The 22997-nt window shown below is 43.2% G+C and overlaps 1 protein-coding gene across 3 annotated transcripts in view; it reads left to right on the top strand.

Moving 5' to 3' along the window:
- Window positions 1–1225: 1225 nt before the first annotated feature.
- The window catches only part of adcy5 (adenylate cyclase 5), a 111531-nt gene continuing 89759 nt past the window's right edge, over window positions 1226–22997 (top strand). For all 3 annotated transcript variants that reach the window (XM_075479986.1, XM_075479987.1, XM_075479985.1), the window contains exon 1: window positions 1226–3207. In XM_075479986.1, coding sequence (XP_075336101.1) covers window positions 2272–3207 — 936 coding nt within the window. In that variant the 5' untranslated portion in view covers window positions 1226–2271. The remainder of the gene's footprint in view (window positions 3208–22997) is intronic.

The raw sequence follows: 22997 nt of genomic DNA, 5'->3' as shown, positions 1-22997 counted from the left end.
ACATGAAGCCCCCTGTCACATGCTTCCAGTTTACAGTCATTAGGACACAATATGGTGCTTAAATGAGGCAAATGTCCTTTTCCCCACATTTAAGGGGCACTTCAAACCGCCACCAGGGACAGAACTTCAAAATGGAGGAAACGAAGCACAAAACAATTAGGGGACGCCAGAGGTAGAAATATGTCAAATTTGGTTTCTTTGTGTAAAATAAAGCTTCATTAGTCAAAGATCAGAATCCAACAATATAGAAACACACCTATGGAAGCCCTATTCCGCCACGTAATAAAAATAAATTTAGAAATACTATCTCATAATTATGAGATACTAAGTCGAAATTATGAGATAGTATCTCATAATTATGAGATATTAATACTAATAATTACGAGATACTATCAGATACGAGATACCAAATTATTTACTTGAATTGTCTTCCTTTCCCCAAATAGCTCCGACTGTAATTTCTCAGATGGTTCAACGTTACAAACCATCTCATGTGTCCTTTGATTGAAAGTGGCAGCAACAAAAACCTCCACAAAAGAAACAGCATCCCTGTTGTTCAGTACAAACGGGGCACAAACGTGTGTTCCAATGTTTTTATTCAACTAATTTGACTTAATAAACTCTGTGCTAAATATATTTGCAGACAAAATATCACGAGATGTGTAAAGATTAGATTAAAATTACGAGTAGTACTACTCATAATTGAGTAAAACTACTCAAAACTACTCATAATTATGTGATACTATTTCTAAATTTATTTTTATTAAGTGGCGGAAACGGGCTTCCATACACATCACATAGAAATTGGGTGCTGAAAGTTTTTGTCTGCCCAATAAGTTAGTCTACCTGGGGAGAGGAAGCTGCAACACCCAAAAGGTGAGAACATTATTTTCTTGTTTTGTAAGGAAGGAATTATATAGAATGTTTTTGTTTTAGTGTTGGACCCGCAGGCCTGAAATCCTGAGCAATGGGGGGACACGGGGCTCTGTGAGTGAAGAAGATTGGCCCCTCATCTCAGGCGTGGGGGCGCGCGTGCTGGCTCTCCAGCTGTGAGCATAGACCCGCCCATTCATCGAAAGCGCCCGGGGGGCTCGTGCAGCCTCCGTTCTGGGATTGACCGGCCTGTGATCCAATGAAAGCGCGTCAAAGTGTGACTCACCCTTTTCCCTGTTCCAATGGAAGCGCGGTGGAGAGGCGGGCCACAGGAAGCACACTTGGTTGAATGACCACTAAATCAGCAATCAGCGGTAAATATGTTGTGATGCCACGCTCCAAACAGACACCGAGCGGGTTGTCCGAGGCTGCGGGAGCGCTCATCTGGACCGGCATGAAATGCTGCCACTTTCCGGCCGTGGATTAGCTGTGCGCAGAGCGTGGCTGCGAATCAAACCGGGAGCCTCTCTCTGGGGATGTGAGCAGTGATGGACAGCTGTTGGTCATTGATTCTGTTCTGAGATTTGCACGATGAGCTGCCCCGTGCGGTAATCCACGCCATGCCACGGACCAAGAGGCTGCGTTCTGCGGCTGCCAGAGGAGGAGGAGCGGCTGAGTTTACATCTGTGCTCCGATCTTTGCAAGCGTGAGAGGATCGTGATGATGCTTTTTGGCCAAACGTAAGGCTCCCACTTCCGTCAAAGACCCAAATGCTTGCTCAATACAGGTGCACCAAGACCTGACTGGACGGAATCAGAGCGGCCAACATGGGATTCAGCTTTTTATTGGGTTGCACATCCGTGTTTTCTGTCCACAGAGCGCACACATGAATACAGGAAACATGTCCGCAGAAATAACGGATCCACAGTAATTGATGGCACTGCGCTATGATCTCTGGGGACCATCTGAGTTGTGTAATGCTTTTATTCCATTTACAGCGCGCACGGCCGTGCGACCTCTTCACGGATGAACGTTAATTGGGCCCAAATGATGTAGAGCCAAATCCACCTGGATTAAATGTTCCTCCCTCTTGTGGCGAATCCCCTCTGACTTTTCACGTTCAATTGATTTTATTCCCAGAGCTTTTTTTTTTTTTTTACCTCTCTTTGTTTTTGTATTTCAAATTTTAATCATTTAAGAATCAATGTTTGCTTCTAAAAGTGGAGATTGTTTACCCAAGCTGTGTCTACCGAGGCCAACAATGGGAAATCCACTTTATGACACTCACTTAAAGCGCCACAGCCTTGTGACTAAATAGTTCCCTGACATCGTTTTTCAGTGGAACAAAACTTTTCCTGTTGTGCTTATTTGTTGTGTCGCTGCCTCCCTCACTCAACGATGTCTAGATCAAACAGTGTCAGCCCACCCGGAGTCGGTGCGCCCGGGTTGAGGGGAGGGACCGAGCACAGATCAGCTTGGGGAGAGTCTGAGTCTGTGGCCAACGGGTGCCCATACTCAGCCAGATCCCCGCGCAAGAAGCTCACCCGGACCAATAGCCGGTGGAGAGAGGACGATGATCCGGACCACCGGCCGCCCGGGCGACCCTCCACGACCGTCAGCAGGGTCAGCTTCAGGTCCCGGTCGGCTTGGCAGGACCATGGCGAGGAGAGCCGAGACAACAACCGCGCGTCCACTAAACGTCCAGACGGCGAGGTGAGACCCAAGTCTGTGGAGCTGGGTCTGGAAGAGCGGAGAGTCAAGCCGGTGACCGACCAGGAGGAGGTCATGCCAGAAGTGAACTTTTCTTTCGTGGCGTGCTGCACCAGCGTCATGCACATTTTCAAATCCAAGAAATTCCAGTCGGAGAAGTTGGAGCGGCTCTACCAGCGCTACTTTTTCCGCCTCAACCAGAGCAGCCTGACCATGCTCATGGCTGTGCTCGTGCTGGTGTTCACGGTCATGCTGGGCTTCCACTGCTCCGGTGGCACAGCGGGACCGAGCGTCACGTACGTCGTGGTGTTCTCCGTGGCGATCTTCCTCACGCTCATACTCATCGTGGTCTGCAACAGGAACGGCTTCCACCAGGACCACCTGTGGGTCGTGTGCTATGTGGTCATCCTGGTGGTGCTAGTGATCCAAGTGATCGGAGTGCTGCTCGTGCAGCCCAGAAGTGCCTCGGAGGGGATCTGGTGGACCGTGTTCTTCATCCATGTCATCTACACTCTCCTGCCCGTCCGGATGCGCGCCGCGGTGATCACTGGAGTTATTCTGTCCGCCATTCACGTGGCCATTTCTTGGATGTTAAACGGAGTGGACAGCTTCATCTGGAAGCAGGTATGTGGAACAGTTGTGCGTCTTAATTAAGATTCCTAACAATCCTCACAGATGTGGCACTCTGCGCGTTCATTGTATGCCATAACGCGCAGAAAAACGCGCAGTTCCTGCACCGCCTGTTGCTGTTTAACTTCTCTCTCAAGTTCAAATAGGATTACAAACAGTTATAAGAAGTAGGATGTTGAGAATTAGCCAGCACTATGTTTGTGCACCCATCTTGGCAATGCAAGTTTGGAGCTTTTGAAAAAAAAAACACGCGCAGTCTCTGAGGGGCAAGACGGGGAATGAAAAAGGGAACTTCTTTACAGCAAGTTTAAGAAGAGAATAAGATTTTACCAATTTAAACAAACATTTAAAAAAGACAGATCCTAGAAAGTGTGTGATGCTCCGCGAGTTTGGTCTCTGAAAATAAACACTTTAACCTTCTGTAGATGCTCACCTTTATATAAAATGTTTCCATCCTATGTTGTTGTTACCTGAACATGCAATGCTGACCACTGCAGATGATTAGAGAGACATTGGGCTTCATGGAAGAAGCAGCTGCTCAGAGCCAGAGGGCATTTTAAGGGGATATTTTAGGGGAATATTAAGGAAAAAAGTTTTTTTTGTAGAGAACCAGCAACGTTTTACCAACCTCTGAACATTAAGGAGTTTGTTGGATTTTGCTCTTCAACAGGTTTGATTAGTAGAATATCACATACAAATTTTTGCTTTGTGATGAAATAAAAAATAAAACTATAATCAGCACAGCTTACAGTTAAATTATGGTTTAATTTTCAAGGATCATTTAATTGCATTTAGGTTAAACCAAGTTACAGAGTGCAGCGTTGGTCTTCCTCTCCAAGAATGCAGAAGAAACAATACTGGCTACTTAAAACAACTCAAAAACGCCCTCCCCATATCCAGATTTAGGTTTGTGCATTTAGTTTTACTGCGGACACATTGGATCATGGCGTCCTGGTACAATTGTTTAAAGACAACTCATCCCATTCATCAATATCCGCTCATGGCAGTCCCTTTAAATATAACTGTACGCCACCCGGAGTGCTTTTCACCTGTAATTTATATGTATGTTAAGCTTTTTCTGTCATTCTATGCTGTTGAAATAATAACCTAATGGTAAGTGCAAGGGTACAGTACAGGGCAGGTTGATAGTTCATTTGATTTTTACCTGATTCAACACTAAATGGATGTATTTCTTCTAATCATTTTACCACATTTCTGCAAATCCATCGGCCGTACAACCAAAACTTTAAAACAAATGATGCTTGTACTTTCCAAATAGCCTGTTTTTGTTCAAAATGCTCTTAAAGTTTGTCGGCAGTGATTCATGTCTTTCTTTTTCAATAATTTGTGGGTAATGGAGTCTTAATTTCTTTTTTATTTGCATGGAAAATGGACGAGTAGAATAATGTGTTCCTTTTCTTTACTCATGAGGATTCTTGCTTGATCACAATTAAGAAAATCTCCCCAGAAAATAAGGTAAATAGCAACATAATTTTTTTGGGGGGTGGGGGTGGGGGTATTCTCATAATTAGATGAGATTGTTTTTCTTTTTTAAACATCTGGCTCCATTCTGTTGATCTCATGGATGCTGGCCAGTGTCAGTCAGTGATAGATGACCGGTTCATCTAAATTATTTACTTGAATTGCCTTCCTTTCCCCAAATAGCTTCGACTGTAATTTCTTACAAACTATCTCATGTGTCCTTTGATTGAAAGTGGCAGCAACAAAAAACCTCCACAAAAGAAATGGCATCCCTGTTGTTCAGTCCAAACGGGGCACAAACCTGTGTTCCAGTGTTTTTATTCAACTAATTTGACTTGATAAACTCTGTGCTGAATATCTGTTCAGACAAAATATCACGAGATGTGTAAAGATTAGATTAAAAATAAAAGTTCTGGAGCTGGTTTGGCTGTGGTTCTAAGTTTAGGTGTTGTATCTAATAAAGTATTCCAGTTATGAGCCAACAACTTTACTTTTAGCACAAACTCAGTCACCTACCAAACGGACGGATTTAGTTCGTGATTCCAAATCTCAACCCAACCAACAACGGATCCAGAGAGTGAAAAATCTAACTTCTCTTCCATTTAACTGTTCAGTAGCATCAAATGACTGTTATTATGCATCGCGACACACATCTAAACATCAAACGTTGAAGCATATCTGCACACTTTAGCTTTTACCTCGGAGATGAGAATATTAATTTTCACAACACTGACTGCATTCCCATAGCAAGAAAGCAGCGTGTTCCTGTCTAGATTGGATTTATGACTGTTTATTGTTTCTTTCCTTCAGAAAACCCATCCATGTAATTGCTTTTTTGAGGATACAGGAGGATGCAGAGGATGTTTATCCGACATCTTCTTTGACTGGATTTATTACATGTTTAAACAACCGCTCAGATCTGCAGCTTAATTAGATTCTTCTCTGAATATTGGCCGCAGATAAATCCCATATTTAGGACCGATTATTTCATACAGTCAGTGTCTGTTTGCTAATCGCAGCCTGAGTGATTGAGCGTTACTTTTCATCGATGAATCTCATCTGCCAAAATATGGAGATACTGATCGTAAAGTTGATCAGATGAGGACATAAACACATTAAACTCCTGAATAAGTGAATTTCTGCCGTGGAAAAGGCAGGTTTTTAGCTTGTTTTACTTCATCAGGACTTGTAATGAGCTTAGTTAGTTTCAGGGGATATTCTATTCTGTTAATGTGCTGCTGAGCCTGCATGTCCCTCATAACATCCAAATGCCTCTGGAAGTGTTTTACAGCACCAATATTGCATTCAAAGCCTCTCTTCATGGCTGGCGGACTTTCTCTGTAATAAAGGTGCTCACGCAAATGTGTTTAAGGTACAATTGCACAGTCTACTGAGTTGTACCGCTCTGTGTTATTAACTCCAAAACTCTGCTTTCTGTTGCGTTTGTGTGTCGTTGCAACTTCTAACTCTGTTGCTCGTTTTTCCCACCAGTTTGTTGGCTTTTGACCTAGTTTATTGTTTTTATTTGGGCTCCATGCAACTCATAAACATCTGTTTAACACCACGGGTTTAAGACACAGAGTACTTTTGTGAAGATGCCAGAAAGAACACCGTGAAAGTTGCATATTAATGTCAATTGTGCCCAAAAAAACCTCTCTGAGGTATGTGGAAAGATCTATTAACTTGGAGGGATTTATGCTTGAATTCTTCAACAAGACAATCGGCTATTTTATGAGTCCATTTTTGTTACAGTTTTGACTTGTTTTGACTCAAATATATCTTCCAGTTTTTCCGGTTTTCCAGTAAAGTTGTACATCTGACAGCCATACATAAAGAATTCAGGATGGCCTCAACTTGCGTGTTTGATCTCATGGAGGCTAAAACACTTTCACATCAGGGATGGCGACCACCTTGAATAACATCCTCCCACTTTAAAGCAACAGATCTATACACGCGTCACCCTAATGCAGCCACATCACTGGTGGCGATACTCCTGCGGCCAGCCTCTAAAATCTGCTGGACAGCCTGACATCAGGGGCTTCGTGGCTATTACAGCTGTAGAACCCTGCCAATGGGCTTAAAGGTATAGTTCGCCTCTTTTGACATGAAGCTGTATGACATCCCATATTATCAACATCATTTATGAACATCTTCTTACCCCCTGCTGCGTCCTGTGAGCCGAGTTCCAGCCTCGTTTTGGCGTTGACGAAGGTAGTCCGGCTAGTTGGCTGGGGTTTAAAAAATAAAGCGTCTTGCTTCTCAAAATAATATGCGTTCAAAAGAGTAATACATTTGCATCACAAAATCGTTCTCCAGGAAAAAGTCAGATCTCACAATCGCTTGGTCCTATTTCCTCTTCCTTTGTATCACTGCGTGCTGCCGCCAGCCGCGCCTGTTACGGTGTTTACTGCTCGGTCTGCACTTCGGTCTGCACAGCAGGCAGTGATACGAAGGGAGGGAAAATAGCGCCAAGCGATTGTGAGGTCTGACTTTTTCCTGGAGAATGATTTTGTGATGCAAATGTATTACTCTTTTGAACGCATATTGTTTTGAGAAGAAAAACGCTTTATTTTTTACACCCCAGCCAACTAGCCGGACTACCTTCATCAACGCCAAAATGAGGCTGGAACTCGGCTCATAGTACATATGGGATGTCATACAGCTTCATGTCAAAAGAGGCGAACTATCCCTTTAAGTGTCATTGGGTCGACACACTTTGGTCACATGGTTTTAAGAGAGCGTTTAGTTAGAATGACATTTAGACCCCCCATCTCAAACATATACTCCATTAGACAGTTAAACTTCCTGTCTTCTCAGCGTTAACATTGTAAACTTCCTTTGTTTTCCAGTCTAATATCTAGGTGTTCAGAGTCGTTTTTTTTTCGTGTGAATGGCGTGTGAGCCTGTATCTGTTTGTATTTTCAGCAAAGGCCACGCAGTCATTTGATGTGCTGATGCTGGTGTGTGGGAACAGGCTGCTGTATTTGTTGTTCTTTCCTCACCACCATGTTGTTTTTACCCTGTCTGTTCTTCCCTGCATACGTAGAACCTGGCTTATCGATGGCTTCAACAACTGTTTATGTGAGACCCAAAAGATAATGCTCTTTATGTCCTCTTATTAAAAAAAAAAAAAAGAATGCAACATCATTCATCATACATTCCCAATGCCTCTTTCATACCATGTCTTTCAGTTTCCCATAAGACTGTTTATGGAGGACAGCACAAGTTTTCATTGGATTGGAGAGGAAATGCAGTGTTTTCCGTCAACTAAAAACGATGCTATTCGAACTCTGGTGGCCCCAGATAAGAGTAGTGGGTGGTCCACGGTATATTTTCCAAATTCAGCCTGAACAACCCTAGAGAATTATGGGTTTGACAGAGATGGGAAGTTGAGGCGAGTGTTTTTATTTATTCATTTACTTTTATTCACTTATTAGTATATAGAAATACTTCCGTTCTTACAAAAACCTTTAAGTTTTGTCATTTTTCCACCAAAATAATCTTGAATAATCATCAGTTTCAGACATTTTTTGTTTCATAGTTCTGTTGGACGTTAATTTCCAACCATTTTTCATTCTCAGTCCGTCAAATGTTGCTCTTAAAGTCTGGTGTTTGCACCCCGGCTGCAGCAATTTAACGCAGATGGACAATGATCCATGTCTACATGATGAAATAGTTTTATTTCATTCTTGTAGCTCTGCATGTTGCAGCTGTGCATACAGCCACAGATTTTAAATGAAATAAGACGGAGAATATTGATACATCAGAAAGTGTTAGCATTCAAAGCCCTTTGAAAGCATTAGCCTGCAAGCTGGGACTTTTCTGGGGTAAGATAAGTTCCCGGATGTGGACCTTGGTGCTTGTAGTAGAAACACACTAAGCACCTTTCGAAGGTTGCACTGATGCTCACAGGAAGCGTTTGTATGTAATTACATTAGCTTAAACAACTGCTAATTTGCATTCAAAGTGAAGCAGATGCCAAGAAAATGTCACAGTTACAGTGTTGTGGAGAAGCCGTTTGTGTGTAATGGTCCAGTTTGAACTCGAACATCTAGTTTGTTGATGTCTGTTCTTCTGCGTTTAGTTTGTGGACCCTAAAAGATCTTTGTACGGAAGCCCAGAGCGGACATGGTACGTATAAACTTTTTTCTGATGGGTTTTCTCAAGATAACGAGATAATTATGTTGTTATCTCAAGAAAACAATGATCGTTTTCTTGAGATAACAAGTTAATTTACCAATGGTTTTCAAGGCCACTTTTTCACCCCAGTCCGCCCCTGTTTATATGTATTTCTGGCAAAGGTGTACCCATTTTTACCCCCTTTTCTCGAGATAACGAGTTATTTATCTCGAGAAAATGATAACGTCACCTCTCATGTATCATTCGGTAACCATGGAGACGGCCTGGTCCCCTCAGCTGGTCACTGATGAAGTCGACAAAATCAGCAGGATCACTGAGGTGTAAACGCCTGTTGAGCTGCAGTCGAGCCGGCCGTCTCCTTAAAGGACGCGGGCTGATATGAAAGTTATCTCTACAAGACAAACAAATCACATAAAACACATATAAACACATATAAACAGGGGCGGACTGGGGAGAAAAAGTGGACTCGAAAACCATCGGTAAATTAACTCGAGATAACGACATAATTATCTCCAGAAAACCATAAAAAAAAAGTTTATACGTACCACATCCGCTCTGGGCTTCCGTATCTTTGTTCTCAGGATAGAAACCTCTGGCAAGTCCAGCAACCATCAAGGTGAAGTTTTCAGTGTCGAACCGCAGCAAATGATGTGCAGCAAGGAGGCAAACGTTGGGTGCTGCTGTCACTATTACAGAATGACTGGTTGGAACAGATGTTGAACACACTTCAAAAGTTGGTGGCTGCATTACCCACAATGCAATACAACCACAAACTGTGTGGTCGGATTGGGATGCAGCTAATGTTGCCCTGAGCAAGAGATGGGACCAAGTCACACATGTGCAAGTATCAAGTCTTAGCTTTCAAGTCTCAAGTAAGTCCCAAGTAATTTTTTCTTGGGCAAGTCAACTCAAGTCCTGTAACAGTTCAAGTCACCTTATTATTGCAATTTTACCTGCAGAATCTGATCTTAATAAAGTGAAAAGACAAGATATAAGTAACTGTCAGTAAACATCATCGGCCAATGTGTCCAACCTGTCCACCCCGTATCATATCTAGCTAACGTTAGCTAACTACCGACTAGGCTAACAGGATAATATTAGCTAATTTGACAAGCACTTACTGGTCAGAATGGATCTTTAAATGACGAACAAAGCTCGAAGTTATGCTAGATGCTTAACACTCAAGTCATTCAAGTCATCGTGTCTCAAGTCAAGTCAAGTGCAGAGTCTTTAACTTCCAAGTCCGAGTTGAGTCTCAAGTCTTTTATTTTTTGTCAAGTCACAAGTCATCAAAACAGCCACTCGAGTCGACTTGAGTCCAAGTCACAGCGACTTGAGTCCCCATCTCTGCCCTGAGCTGCTAACCTTCCACAGAGAAGGAAAGTTAATTCATATGCAACACCTCTGCAAATCTTTGTTATGGGGAAAAATGATTTAACATCTGTTTAGTTTGTCCTCGTCATTCTTGCGATAACTTCATACTTTCTCCTGAGTTGTGCCCTTGGGCTGTTTTGTTAGCTTGTTTTCTCAGTTTCTGGCACTGTTATGTTGAAAATCCCTGTTTCCCTTCTCCTCTGCAAATAAGTGGAGGGTGGACCAGTCTCAGTTGGCAGGATTCCAGTGGTAACAGGGTTTCTGGTTGTCTAATTGATTCGCCTGTTGCTCGTAATGTGTGGAAATTCGAAACAGATGTCCACATCGTCTCTCCTTCATTTACCTGCCGTGCTGCTGCACCCATCACTCCTGGTCCTGACCCGTTTGGGGAGCCGCATGCACTGTAATGCGACAGAAGAAACCAGCCTAAATGAGAATAATCTAAGTGGATTTCATCTTTACTTCGTCCTTGTCCCCCTGTGGCAGTATATTTGGTATGTTGTGGCACAGGATGCTTCTGTTTTTTCAGATTGTATTTGAAACAAACATGGACGCAGGTCACCTTCTGGAGACCGGTGCTGACACAGAAAAACTGTGCTCCATCTTCCTGTATCTTAGCAACAGATTGCATTTCACAAACATCGACCAACTTCTCTTAAGTGTTTCCTGAGAGCACCTGTTGTTTTTGTACGTTTTTCTTTTTTAGTTTCGGGTCAAATTGAGATTAATAATTCCTGCTGAATGTTCTTTTTATCTTTTCGGTCTCCTCGCTGTTATTTCTAATGTCAACACGGCTTAAAAGTTTCTCCCTGAAGATCTGATCTATTTGGGTATTTCAGTGTTTTTACTGTTTTTTCAGCTCTCTGCGTCCTTTTGAGGGATTTCTTTGAAAAGAAATGAGAGAAACGATGTGTGGTGGTCATGACAAAAAGAGAATTGGTTTTCTCTCTCGCAGTGCTGTGCTTCCATTGTGGCGAGCTCAGCAACATGTTGGTCTGCACCGTTGGCGTTCATCAGCTTTAATGAGTTCGTTTGCCTTGTAGAAATTCACACTTGTGGTGATATTATTTTGGGCGATTGTGCTACAAATCCCTAACCTGCAATCGTTCATGAGGTGAGATAATTCTTCAGAGAATTTGGATTGTAATGAAGTGGTAAGCTGCTGCTTTTTGGCTGATTCGCCAGTTTTGTTATGCAAGTTTAAAAAAAAAAAAAAAAAAAAAATCCCATTAATCTTCATTATTTCAAGCACAGACTGATATATACACTGAATTGCAATCAGTGTGACATTAGCTGCTTGTCAGCAGCCCAAAACTGCCCATGTGGTGCTTGTTCATGCAGGCAGATATGGCCAATGATTAGCTCCAAGTTTTTATTAGACCTAACCGGGATTGTTTTCCAAACCAAACAGAGTGATTTTACTGTCGAAAGCCAAGCAGACAGTCATGTTGTAAAGATTATGCTGTTTAGACCTCACCACGGCCTCTTTCTAACCTTAATCAAGTAAATTTATTGCCTTAATCCAACCAGGAAGAGACAAAATTGTTGTTATTGACAGAACAAACGTTGGTCTTGATCTGGACTCACCCAAAAAAAAAAGCCCCTTTTGTTGAAAACGCAGCACTTAGCTGCTCCATCAGCCCTTCTCCTTCCTCCATAAATGTACTTTGTGGCTTTTTCAAAGAAAGACTTAAAAATGACGTCTGCTCTGATGTGGGAATGCTCATGACTCATATTTCCCTTCTGCCCCCGTAGGTTAGTTATAATCCATATCGAGGCGTATGAACAAATGACTTGAATGACAGTTTCAGTTTGAGGACTCGTTGTTTGGCTAATCTGCTAATGGCGAGGAGCCATTAGCTTGGCATGTACAGAATAAGCTTATACTGGGAAGTGATCAGGTAACTGGAACCAGTCTGAGTCGGGGTGAAAAGTCGGTAGTTTTGAACCCGTTTCGATGACCTGTTGTCAAACATTTACACATTTACTCATCATTCCAGATTGTAGTCAGAAACCTCAGTCTGCTGAAGATGACCAGACCAGAGGCTTCTTTGGGTGGTATTGGCCAAACGGTTACACAGTGACTGGTGTGTGAAATAAAGCATAAAACCAGGCAGACTGACTTAAAGGGATAGTTCGCCTCTTTTGACATGAAGCTGTATGACATCCCATATTAACAATATTATTTATGAACATTTTCTTACCCCCTGCTGCGTCCTGTGAGCCGAGTTCCAGCCTCGTTTTAGCTTTGACGAAGGTAGTCCGGCTAGTTGGCCGGGGTCCCGAAAATAAAGCGTTTTGCTTTTCAAAGCAATATGCGCTCAAAAGAGTAATACATTTGCATCACAAAATCGTTCATCCAGAAAAAGTCAGACCTCACAATTGCTTGGCCCTATTTTCTCTCCCTTTGTATCACTGTGCTGTGTAAACAGTAAACACCGTAACAGGTGCAGCTAACGGCAGGTAGTTGTACGCATTGATATGAAGGGAGGCAAAAATAGCGCCAAGCGATTGTGAGGTCTGACTTTTTCTGGATGAACGATTTTGTGATGCAAATGTATTACTCTTTTGAACGCATATTGTTTTGAGAAGCAAAACGCTTTATTTTCGGGACCCCAGCCAACTAGCCGGACTACCTTCGTCAATGCCAAAACGAGGCTTACAGGACGCAGCGGGGGGTAAGAAAATGTTCATAAATGATATTGCTAATATGGTATGTCATACAGCTTCATGTCAAAAGAGGCGAACTATCCCTTTAAGCTCATTCATTTGAACAAGTCCAGTCTATTTTGCCTTAAGTTAAGCTCTCTAATCGTCCCTCGGTCATTTTAGTTCAATATTATTCAATTCAATTCAATTCAAATTCAAAAATACTTTATTTATCCCAGAGGGAAATTAAATGTTGATGTAACTCAATTAAATCAAGGAGTTATTATAGATGCTGATGGCTGTGGGCAGGAATGATTTCCTGTAGCGGTCCGTTTTGCATCCAAACTGAAGGAGCCTTTGACTGAAGAGACTCTGTTTTCCGATAACAGTCTCATGGAGAGGATGTTCAGGGTTGTCCATAATTCTCTTGATTTTATGCAAAATCCTTCTTTGCATTATTGTCTCCAGAGGTTCCACAGTCGTCCCCAGAACAGAACCAGCCTTCCTTATCAGGTTGTTGAGTCTTTTTAGGTCCCTGGTTCTGATGCTGCTGCCCCAACAGATGACGCAAGAGGAAATCACGCTCTCAACAACAGACTTGTAGAATATCTGCAACATCTTGTTGCAAACCTTGAAGGACCTTAGCTTCCTCAAGAAGTACAGTCTGCTCTGTCCTTTCTTGTAGATTGCTTCACTGTTGTGTCTCCAGTCCAGTTTGTTGTCCACATGAACACCAAGGTATTCATATTCCTCAACCACCTCCACTTCTTCTCCCATGATGGAAACAGGGTTTGATCTGACCCTGTTTCTCCTGAAATCTACAATCATCTCCTTTGTTTTGTTAACATTCAAGATGAGATGATTGTTCCCACACCATGCCACAAAGCGGTCCACCAGCTCTCTGTACTCAGCTTCTTGTCCATCTCTGATACACCCGACAACTGCAGAGTCATCTGAATATTTCAGTAGATGACAGGAGTCTGACTTGTACTGGAAGTCTGAAGTGTACAGAGTGAAAAGGAATGGTGAGAGTACAGTCCCCTGTGGTGCTCCTGTGCTGCTGATCACCTGGTTAGACACACAATTCTTCAGTCTGACAAACTGTGGTCTGTTTGTCAGGTAGTCATTAATCCAGGTGATTGTTGAGGCCTCCACCTGAGTCTTCTGGAGTTTCAGACGAAGCAGATCAGGCTGAATTGTGTTAAATGCACTGGAGAAATCAAAGAACATGATCCTCACAGTGCTGCCTGCTTTGTCCAGATGACATCAACGCTTTAAAGAGACAATTGGCGTCATTTTAGCAAAAAAAACCTGATCGGAGGAGGCTGCGTGTGAAGACGATTTTCGCTGAATCCTTTATGCACCTGAATGCTGTGCATTTAACAAATAAAGACCTTGAATCTTGTCTTGTGTATGAGCGTAAAGCGTAAGAGTTACAGCTCATCTTTCTCTTTCATAGTTCAGAACTCTGATGACGCTTTTTTAAAGGCGCAGAGGTGACCAATATGTAAATGCACCGTTAAAATGGCACGTTTAAGATGTATTTAACTATATATTGATGCGTTTTGTGGGTCCCTCCTTCACTGCCGAAGCAGCCCGGTTGGGGCCCGGTTGGATTGAGATCTTGGGGGTGGGAGTGCAGTGCACGTCAAAGTGGCATCCAAACGGATGTCAGAGAATAGCTTTTAGTAAGATAATACATGCAGTTCACCTCCACTGTCTGTGGTCTTAATGTTGGTGTAAGATTTTGATCTTTTGCTCTCCTGGAACACAGCTGGAAATGAGCATAATGGGCCTCCTGGGCTGACTTTGTTCGGCATAAGCATTCAAGTTTCAGAGACGTTTAATAGTGATTAATGGCAAATTTCAAATATATCTCCATTACATGTGCTAGTTAAGCCTATTTTTTAAATTTTTGTCTCTGTGTATTTCATTTAGTCTACTGCCGGATATGGGAACGTTATTTCATGTAGCAGCCTCTCTGAGACCCAATGTGCATCATTAACATCAGAGGATGATGCGCAATTCTGTAGTTTTTTTTTCTATCAGTAACACGTTTTACTCCTCTAAATAAATTGTCTGAGGATCCAAGAATAAAATAAGACGATATACTTCACCTAGAATATTATATATGCATACAGTGTGTTCTTTACATGCATATTTTTGACAGATTGTAATGGCCTGTCAGTGGTAACCATGTGAAAAGAAGGCACATGGCAACACACACACTCATTATCCATTATAAGTCTGCTCCTGGCTGCACACTGAATCAGGCTCCTATAGCAACAGATCATAGCATGTGAAACTTTAACGCAGCATTCAGGGTTATTTAAAGGCTTTTGTGATGATTCTATAAGGAGACAAAGGGGAAATGCTAATGCAAAGGGATGAAATAGCACTTATGGTGGCTTTCTGATCCCTCTAAAGTCGCTCGAGAGGCTGAGAATAGGTCCTGGAGAAGCACGGCGAGTCCAGGTAAGTTTAAAACGTGTTTAATTTAATATTAATTTTATTTAATACGAAACACAAAAAGGTTACCGGTGGCTTTTCCGATCACACGCGCAACATAAGATGGGGAGAACGTGTACAACTGCAGGTGATTCAGCTCCTATTATAACCGACGGCTGTCACCTGCCATGTGACCCAAGCCCCACATGTCACCGTGGCAACCAGACCAAACAAATCAAACCCAAAATGAATGATGAGCAAAACAATGTATGGGCTCCTAAAACTCTCTTGATCTTACATTTGATGGTTTTGTTCCAACTTTGTTTAAAAGATGATCCTCCTGCCTTCTGAGATCTACGTCTGAGGTATTTAACGTTCATCGCTCCATTAACACACAAGCTGTGCTGATGGTGATCACTTCGGTTTGTTTTCTGCAAGCTACTGTATGTCAAATGGCTTATTGTCTATTTTAAAAGCTTTTTACCTTTTTACCTCTTTTTTTTTTTTTTTTTTCACATTATTTGTTTTTCTCTAAACATTCCTGACGGCCGCGGCAGGTTTGTTTTCCCACTCGGTGATGATAAGTGGTGTGAGGGTCTGTAATGCAGAGAGAGCCCATTATCACGTCCAGCTGAATCATTCTGTTTGTTCTGTGGCTCTGGGTTTTCCTGTTCGGCTGCATGTGTCTGGACGTGGGCGCTTTAGCCCCATCGGTCTTATGGGCCCACCAAATAGAAAATAGCCAGTCATGTGCCTTGGCCTCTAAGTTTGCCCTCCAGGACTCTTTAACACGGGACCGTTGATACTGAAGTCTCATTGTGCAGGGTTGATAAAGCTTTACTAGTTATTTTATCTGCTCTCTCAGGGAGAGGAAACATGTTTTCCATGAAGAGGTGTTGGCACTTCTTTTTCAATGGTTTTCATGGGACATTTCACAGAGACGGTGTGTCGTTGGGGAGATTTTTAGGGTGTAAATGTGACCAAGGGCTGGGCAACGATTAAAATTTTTAATCTAATTAATCACATAATTCCCTGATTAATCGCATTTGTACACAAAATCCAAAAATGAATTCAAAAGTAGTGTATAGCTTTTAGCATTTAGTTTTATTTTAAATGTGCTGCCATATGAATGAAAGTGCCATAACATTTGTTGTGCAAACACACTTTTAACATCAGCATCTTTCTGTAGTTTTTATGTAGAAGCCTCGCTCCACTGTCTGTTTCCTTGAATGACTTGCTGCTATCAGTTGTGTGTTTTGTCTTTAAGTGATATTTTAGACTGGAACTACTACGCTGAGAAGACAATTCAACTTGACAGTGTTTACAGATGACTTTGGTTCTGTCGACTCCGCCGTCTGGAAGAACTTTAAAATGAAAATGGCCGAGTAAAAGTTCCGTACCCTTCTCCTTGTTTGGTGGATCCGCCGATTACTTTCTTTTCCGGTTCCGCAGCAGACAGCAACAGACTTTTACAAAATAAAAGCCTGTGAGCAACAGACTTTTACAAAATAAAAGCCTGTGAGCAACAGAGTTTTACAATAATAAAATAAATAATAAAACAGGGGTGGTCTGTGGCGTAGTGGGTTGAGCAGGCGCCCCATGTACAAGAGGCTATAGTCAGCTGGCCCCAGTTTGAGTCCCGTATCGGACGGCCCTGTGCTGCGTGTCGTTCCCCCTCTCTCTGCCCCCTGCTTCCTGTCTCTGAACTTTCCTATCCATTAAAGGCACAAAAGCCCTCAAGATTTTTTTTTTGTTTTAATTTTTAAATAAAAAAAAAAATAAAACGTGTTAATGGACAATAAAATATTTATCGACGTTAAGTAATTAATGCGTTAACGCGATAATATCGAGTTAACTCGCCCAGCCCTAGTTTTTTTTTTTTTTTTTTGGAACCACAAGAGAATTTCAGTAATAAAAGATCCTAAAGCCTGAACAGAAACTAAAGACTTCATTGTCTCTACAGTTTGAGGAGAGCATTGGTAATATTGACGACATTTCTCACCATCAAGATGAATTGATGGTAACCCCCTCAGTCCAACAGGTGCAGGCAGATATATATTCAGAGGTGCCTGCTCAGGGGTAGCCAAGTGAGTTCCTACACTCTCCCACGCAGCGTTTTCAGCACTATAACCCAGCAAAGAGAAGCCCTGCTATGGATCACCTTTGCTTGTTCATGCTGACCAAACAGAGGCGGGATAATGCTTCCCCGGCCATGCCAGTGTTGCAGAGCAACACCAGCATTTCTGTCAGGAGTAGCAGATTGCTCTGCCAGGTCTTCCCCACAGACTTCGATTTGCCTGTGTGACAATAAGTGCTGCCAGCTCAGAGGTGCAAAACCTTAATTATTAATTGCTAATTAGCTGGACTATCGAGGTGGCAAAAAAAAAGAATTGGAAAATATAAAAATAGAGTCGCTTTTGTCCAGTCATTCAACCCTAGTGTGAGTCGAGTGGCCCTGAGCTGCAGCTCCCACTTTAACGCTGTGCTTCAACTTAATTTAAGCTTTTTATTTACTCTTTTGATCTGGTGTCGCACCACTCGATTGTCTGGTCAAGTATTAATCACCTTGAGCTTAAACTGTGATTTTGATTTTAATCGTTTTCCACACAAAGCGGGCTCAAGTGTAGACTGCACTGAAGCAAAAAAGCTGAAGGTTTTCATCGGATTCTTGGATCAAAACATATTAAACGATTTCCCTCCTGAACAATATCCTGTTAAGAGCCCCCCCCCCCCCGTGACCCTGGGTTGGATTAGGCGAGCATAGCAGATGGACGGATGGACAATCCCCTGTTGTGCCAATTTGACCTGCACAAAAAGCACCCGAGTATTGTAATCAACTTGGAAAGCAACATTTTCATACTCTTGAATCCTGCTATTTTGCTCACAAGAGTGCAGAGACACGTGTTTGACGGGGTAGTTGGATATGATGCACATCTCCACCTGGGTCCATCTGGTGCACTGCTGGCATGTAAAACCGAATGGAAACATTGTGCATTTCAAAGTGTTTTATGAAGAATAAAATGCTTTAAACACATTTCAAACTGCACTGCGTGGAGAAGAAAACTCCACACGAATAGTTCTCTTGGATGAAAATCTTTGATGCATCTTTGCACACGTTTCCAGTGGAGCTGCTGACTTATCTCGGCTGTAAAACAGGCTTTATATGAGCTTCTAAGAGGTGTCAGCCTCTCGCTGTGGGAGTGATAGATAAAATGGTCCTTTGGATGTTGATTATTTCTGGCCCAGATGAACTTTTTCTTGCATCTGAAATTAAAAACTGCAGCCAGTCGTCCCTTATATTATAATTTCCGATGCTTTTCAAAACAATCGGCTCATTTCAGTGGGATCTGTAGCTCCTGATGTTGTCGGTCCCGTCGGTGAGGATGTTTATGATGACTCTCTGGATTTGGAGAACAGCTCAGATGCCTCCCTGACCGTACTGTGGGATGTAAAATGTTTCCACAGTAGGATATGCATTACTGGTTGCTCGTGCTGTGCTTAAATGAATGTGATATTGATTTGCTTATAGGAAAAGACGCGGGGAGTCTCAGTATGACCTCAGTACTGTTGACTCTGTTTATTTGCTGCAGTGCGTGACTCTCAGGAAGCCGTTGATCATTCCTCGTGATCTGTGCCTGCTGTATTGCCTGCTGTTGACAGCTCAGTCTTTATGTGAAAAGACCTTTCTTTACAGTTGCTCTCAATGATTTTATTTATTTTTTTCCTTTTATGAATGGGCCATTGATTTAATGTGGAAAGTGTTCTCTAAAACATCCTCATGAATATAAATGTGCTGGCATCTGAAACCTGTATCTGTAACCGCTGATTGTTACCCCTTGATGTCCTCACAGCTGGGAGCGTGAAAGTGACTTTTATATGAATAAGAGAACCGAATACCAAGCAGTGGCTGAAGGGAGTCAATCTGGAGCCATTTGTTTGGCAGTTTTGAGAAAAAGTTTAATTCCTAGAAGCTAAAAGTTCTAAAAGTGCTGCCCATCCATGTTTTTTTTGTCTTTATTACTTCATATAAAGGCCTTAAAAAGACGCCTGCTGGTGCTGATCTTTCTTCTTTCGCATGTTTATTAATGTAAGGATCACCAGGAGGCCGTGTGTGAGCAATATACGGATCCCTGCAGATTTGAACAATTATTAATGTCCCTGGTTACTGTGATGTGCACGCTTGAGCTGCCCTTTTGTAATGCTATAATGCTAATCTATACTGTCATCTTAATATGGCAGTTTGCACTGATTAGACTTAATCAGGCCTTTCCATATTTAAGTATTCAGGCTGTTTATGTTGCACGACCTTTTTATAAAATAATAATTTAAATTATAAACAGCAGGAATCCAGTTTTTGCTATTTTGACACATTGTTTTCAAGCGATTCACTTTGATTCTAATGAATAAATGATACATTCTGTGATGTTTGCACTCAGTTATTAGCACGGCAGGTGGTAAAGTGTGATGAGAAACATGAAAACCTGCTTAAATGAGTTAAAAACGGGGCGGTCAGACAGCTTTTAAGGGGAATCTACCTGCACACACAGGTGCTTGACAGTGAGTGTAAGTGAAGCCACGGACCCACTTATAACCCAGCTCAGTAAATGAGAAGCCTGATGGCTGCAACTTGAAACTCTGTGTGAATCCGGCCCTGCTGTGAGTCTGATTACAACACTGAAGACATTTTCAAACAAAGAGAATTTCTAGAGAATAGAGGTGGGATCTTTATCTTTTATCTGCGGTTGCGGTTCACTTGTGCACTTCATGGTGGAAGATTCTCTGCTGGAGATGCCTCCTTACATGATGAAATACTCTGTGGAGGTGCCAGCGCAGCATATGCAGGAGGCAGGGCACAAATAGCTGTTATATTTGCATCTGTTATATTTGCATCAGAATGAGAAAAGGTGATGGCTGCCCTGCCAACTGTATCTTTAATGCAGAGTTCACATGCAGCCCCACCAGTAAATATCAGTGCTGCTGTGCAGTTTTCTCTTCTTTATCTTTACTTTGGATAATTGATTCTTCTTTAAATGAATTAATTTCTATTGTCACAAGTAGTTTAAAGAAGCCCTGAATGCATGAGTTTAAAAAGGATGTGGCAACCAGTAACTTTTTGGACAGCAGCAGGATTTTCTCCACATACTCTTTGTCTCGACTCTGATCAGGCACGTCACCAGACACTTTTTACCGGGGTGCGTGCCCCTGTAAACATCAGAATCAGAATCAGAATCAGAATCGCTTTTTATTGCCAGGTATGTGGACACACACGAGGAATTTGACTCCGGTTACACCTCACTCTCTTTAGTGCAACAATTACAAAAAAATAGACAAAAAAATAGACATAGAACAAGATTAAATCAGAAGTGCAAATTGGTGCATGGTGCAAGGATGAAACACTGAAGTCCGGTTTTAGCTGTTTAACACAGAGACAGCCTGAGGGAAGAAACTGTTCCTGTGTCTTGTTGTTTTGGCGTACAGAGTTCTGTAGCGCCTTGCAGAAGGGAGGAGTTTAAACAGTTTGTGTCCAGGGTGTGATGAGTCTGCAGAGATGTAACCTGCCCGTTTCCTGACTCTGGACAGGTACAGATCCTGGATGGAGGGCAGGCTGACACCAATAATCTTCTCTGCAGACCTTATTGTCCGTTGCAGTCTGTTTTTTTCCTGTTTGGTGGTTGATCCGAACCAAACGGTGATGGATGAACAGAGAACAGACTGAACAATGGCGGTGTAAAACTGGATCAGCAGCTCCTTAGGTAGGTTGAGCTTCCTGAGCTGCCGCAGGAAGTACAACCTCTGCTGTGCCTTTTTGATGGTAGTGACTGTGTTGGTCTCCCACTTCAGGTCCTGAGAGATTGTGGGGCCCAGAAATCTGAAGGATTCCACAGCAGACACTGCGTTGTTGGTGATGGTGATGGGTGGCAGAGTGGGGGGGCTTCTCCTAAAGTCCACTGTCATCTCCACTGTTTTTAGCGTGTTCAGCTCCAGATTGTTCTGACCACACCAGCAGACCAGCCGTTCAACCTCCCGTCTGTATGCAGACTCATCACCGTCCCGGATGAGGCCGATGACTGTTGTGTCATCTGCAAACTTCAGGAGTTTAACAGACGGGTCTCTTGAGGTGCAGTCGTTGGTGTAAAGGGAGAAGAGCAGTGGGGAGAGTACACACCCCTGGGGGGCACCTGTGCTGATGGTCCGGGTGCTGGATGTGATGCTCCTCAGCCTCACCTGCTGCTTCCTGTCAGTCAGGAAGTTTGTAATCCACTGACAGGTGGAGGAGGGCACAGTGAGCTGGGTGAGTTTGTTGCGGAGGATGGCTGGGACGATGGTGTTGAACGCCGAACTGAAGTCGACAAACAGGATCCTGGCGTACGTCCCTGCAGAGTCGAGGTGTTGCAGGATGTAACGGCATCATCCGCTGACCTGTTCGCTCGGTAGGCGAACTGCAGGGGGTCCAGCAGGGGGTCTGTAATGTCCTTCAGGTACCCCAACACCAGTCTCTCGAAGGACTTCATGACTACAGATGTGAGGGCAACAGGCCTGTAGTCGTTCAGTCCTGTGATGGTGGGTTTCTTGGGGACCGGGATTATTGTGGAGAGTTTGAAGCATGAGGGGACTTCGCACAGCTCCAGGGATCTGTTGAAGATCCGGGTGAAGATGGGGGCCAGTTGGTCAGCGCAGACCTTCAGGCAGGAAGGTGACACACCGTCTGGGCCGGGTGCCTTCCTGATCTTTTGTCTGTGAAAGACTGACAGAACATCCTCTTCAGAGATCGTGAGTGCTGGTGGGGGGTCAGAGGGGAGAGGTGGCAGAGTGGCAGGTGATGTCAATGGGGAGGGAGGTGGAGAGGTGTGAATGTGTCAAACCTGCAGTAGAACACATTCAGCTCGTCAGCCAGTTGATGATTCGCTGCAGTGTTTGGGGATGGTCTCCTGTAGTTGGTGATGGACTGCAGGCCTCTCCACACTGACGCTGGATCGTTGGCTGAAAGGCTGTTTTTAATCTTTTCAGCGTAGCTCCTCTTGGCTGCTTTCACCTCCATTGTCAGCGTGTTTCTGGCCTGGTTGTACAGGACTCTGTCCCCACTTCTGTAGGCCTCCTCCTGGGCCTGACGAAGTTGCCTGAGTTTTGCAGTGAACCAGGGTTTGTTGTTGCTGTATGTGCGGAAGGTTTTGGTGGGCACACACATGTCCTCACAAAAGCTGATGTAAGATGTCACGGTATCAGTCAGTTCATGCAGGTCTGAGGCTGCAGTCTCAAAAACACTCCAATCAGTGCAGTCAAAGCAGGCTTGTAATTCCACTTTGGCGTTGTTGGTCCATCTCCTCACCGTCTTGACCACAGGCTTAGCAGATTTCAGCTTCTGCCTGTAGGTCGGGATAAGATGAACCATGCAGTGGTCAGAGAGTCCCAGGGCTGCACGGGGGACAGAGTTATATGAGTTCTTAAAAACAGTGTAACAGTGGTCCAGAGTGTTTGTGTCCCTGGTGGGACACTTAATATGCTGTTTATATTTTGGCAGTTCGTGGCTGAGGTTTGCTCTGTTAAAGTCCCCCAAAACAATGAGCAGAGAGTCCGGGTGTTTTTTCTCCACGTTATTAATCTGGTCGGCCAGGTGTTGTAACGCCTCAGTAACATAGGCCTGAGGAGGGATGTAGACTCCGACCAGAACAAACGAGGAAAACTCCCGCGGC

Source organism: Odontesthes bonariensis, chromosome 12 (assembly GCF_027942865.1).
Source record: "Odontesthes bonariensis isolate fOdoBon6 chromosome 12, fOdoBon6.hap1, whole genome shotgun sequence".
NCBI lineage: Eukaryota > Metazoa > Chordata > Actinopteri > Atheriniformes > Atherinopsidae > Odontesthes > Odontesthes bonariensis.
The sequence above is the reverse complement of the archived record's forward strand: the minus strand, read 5'-3'. Positions and strand labels throughout refer to the sequence as shown.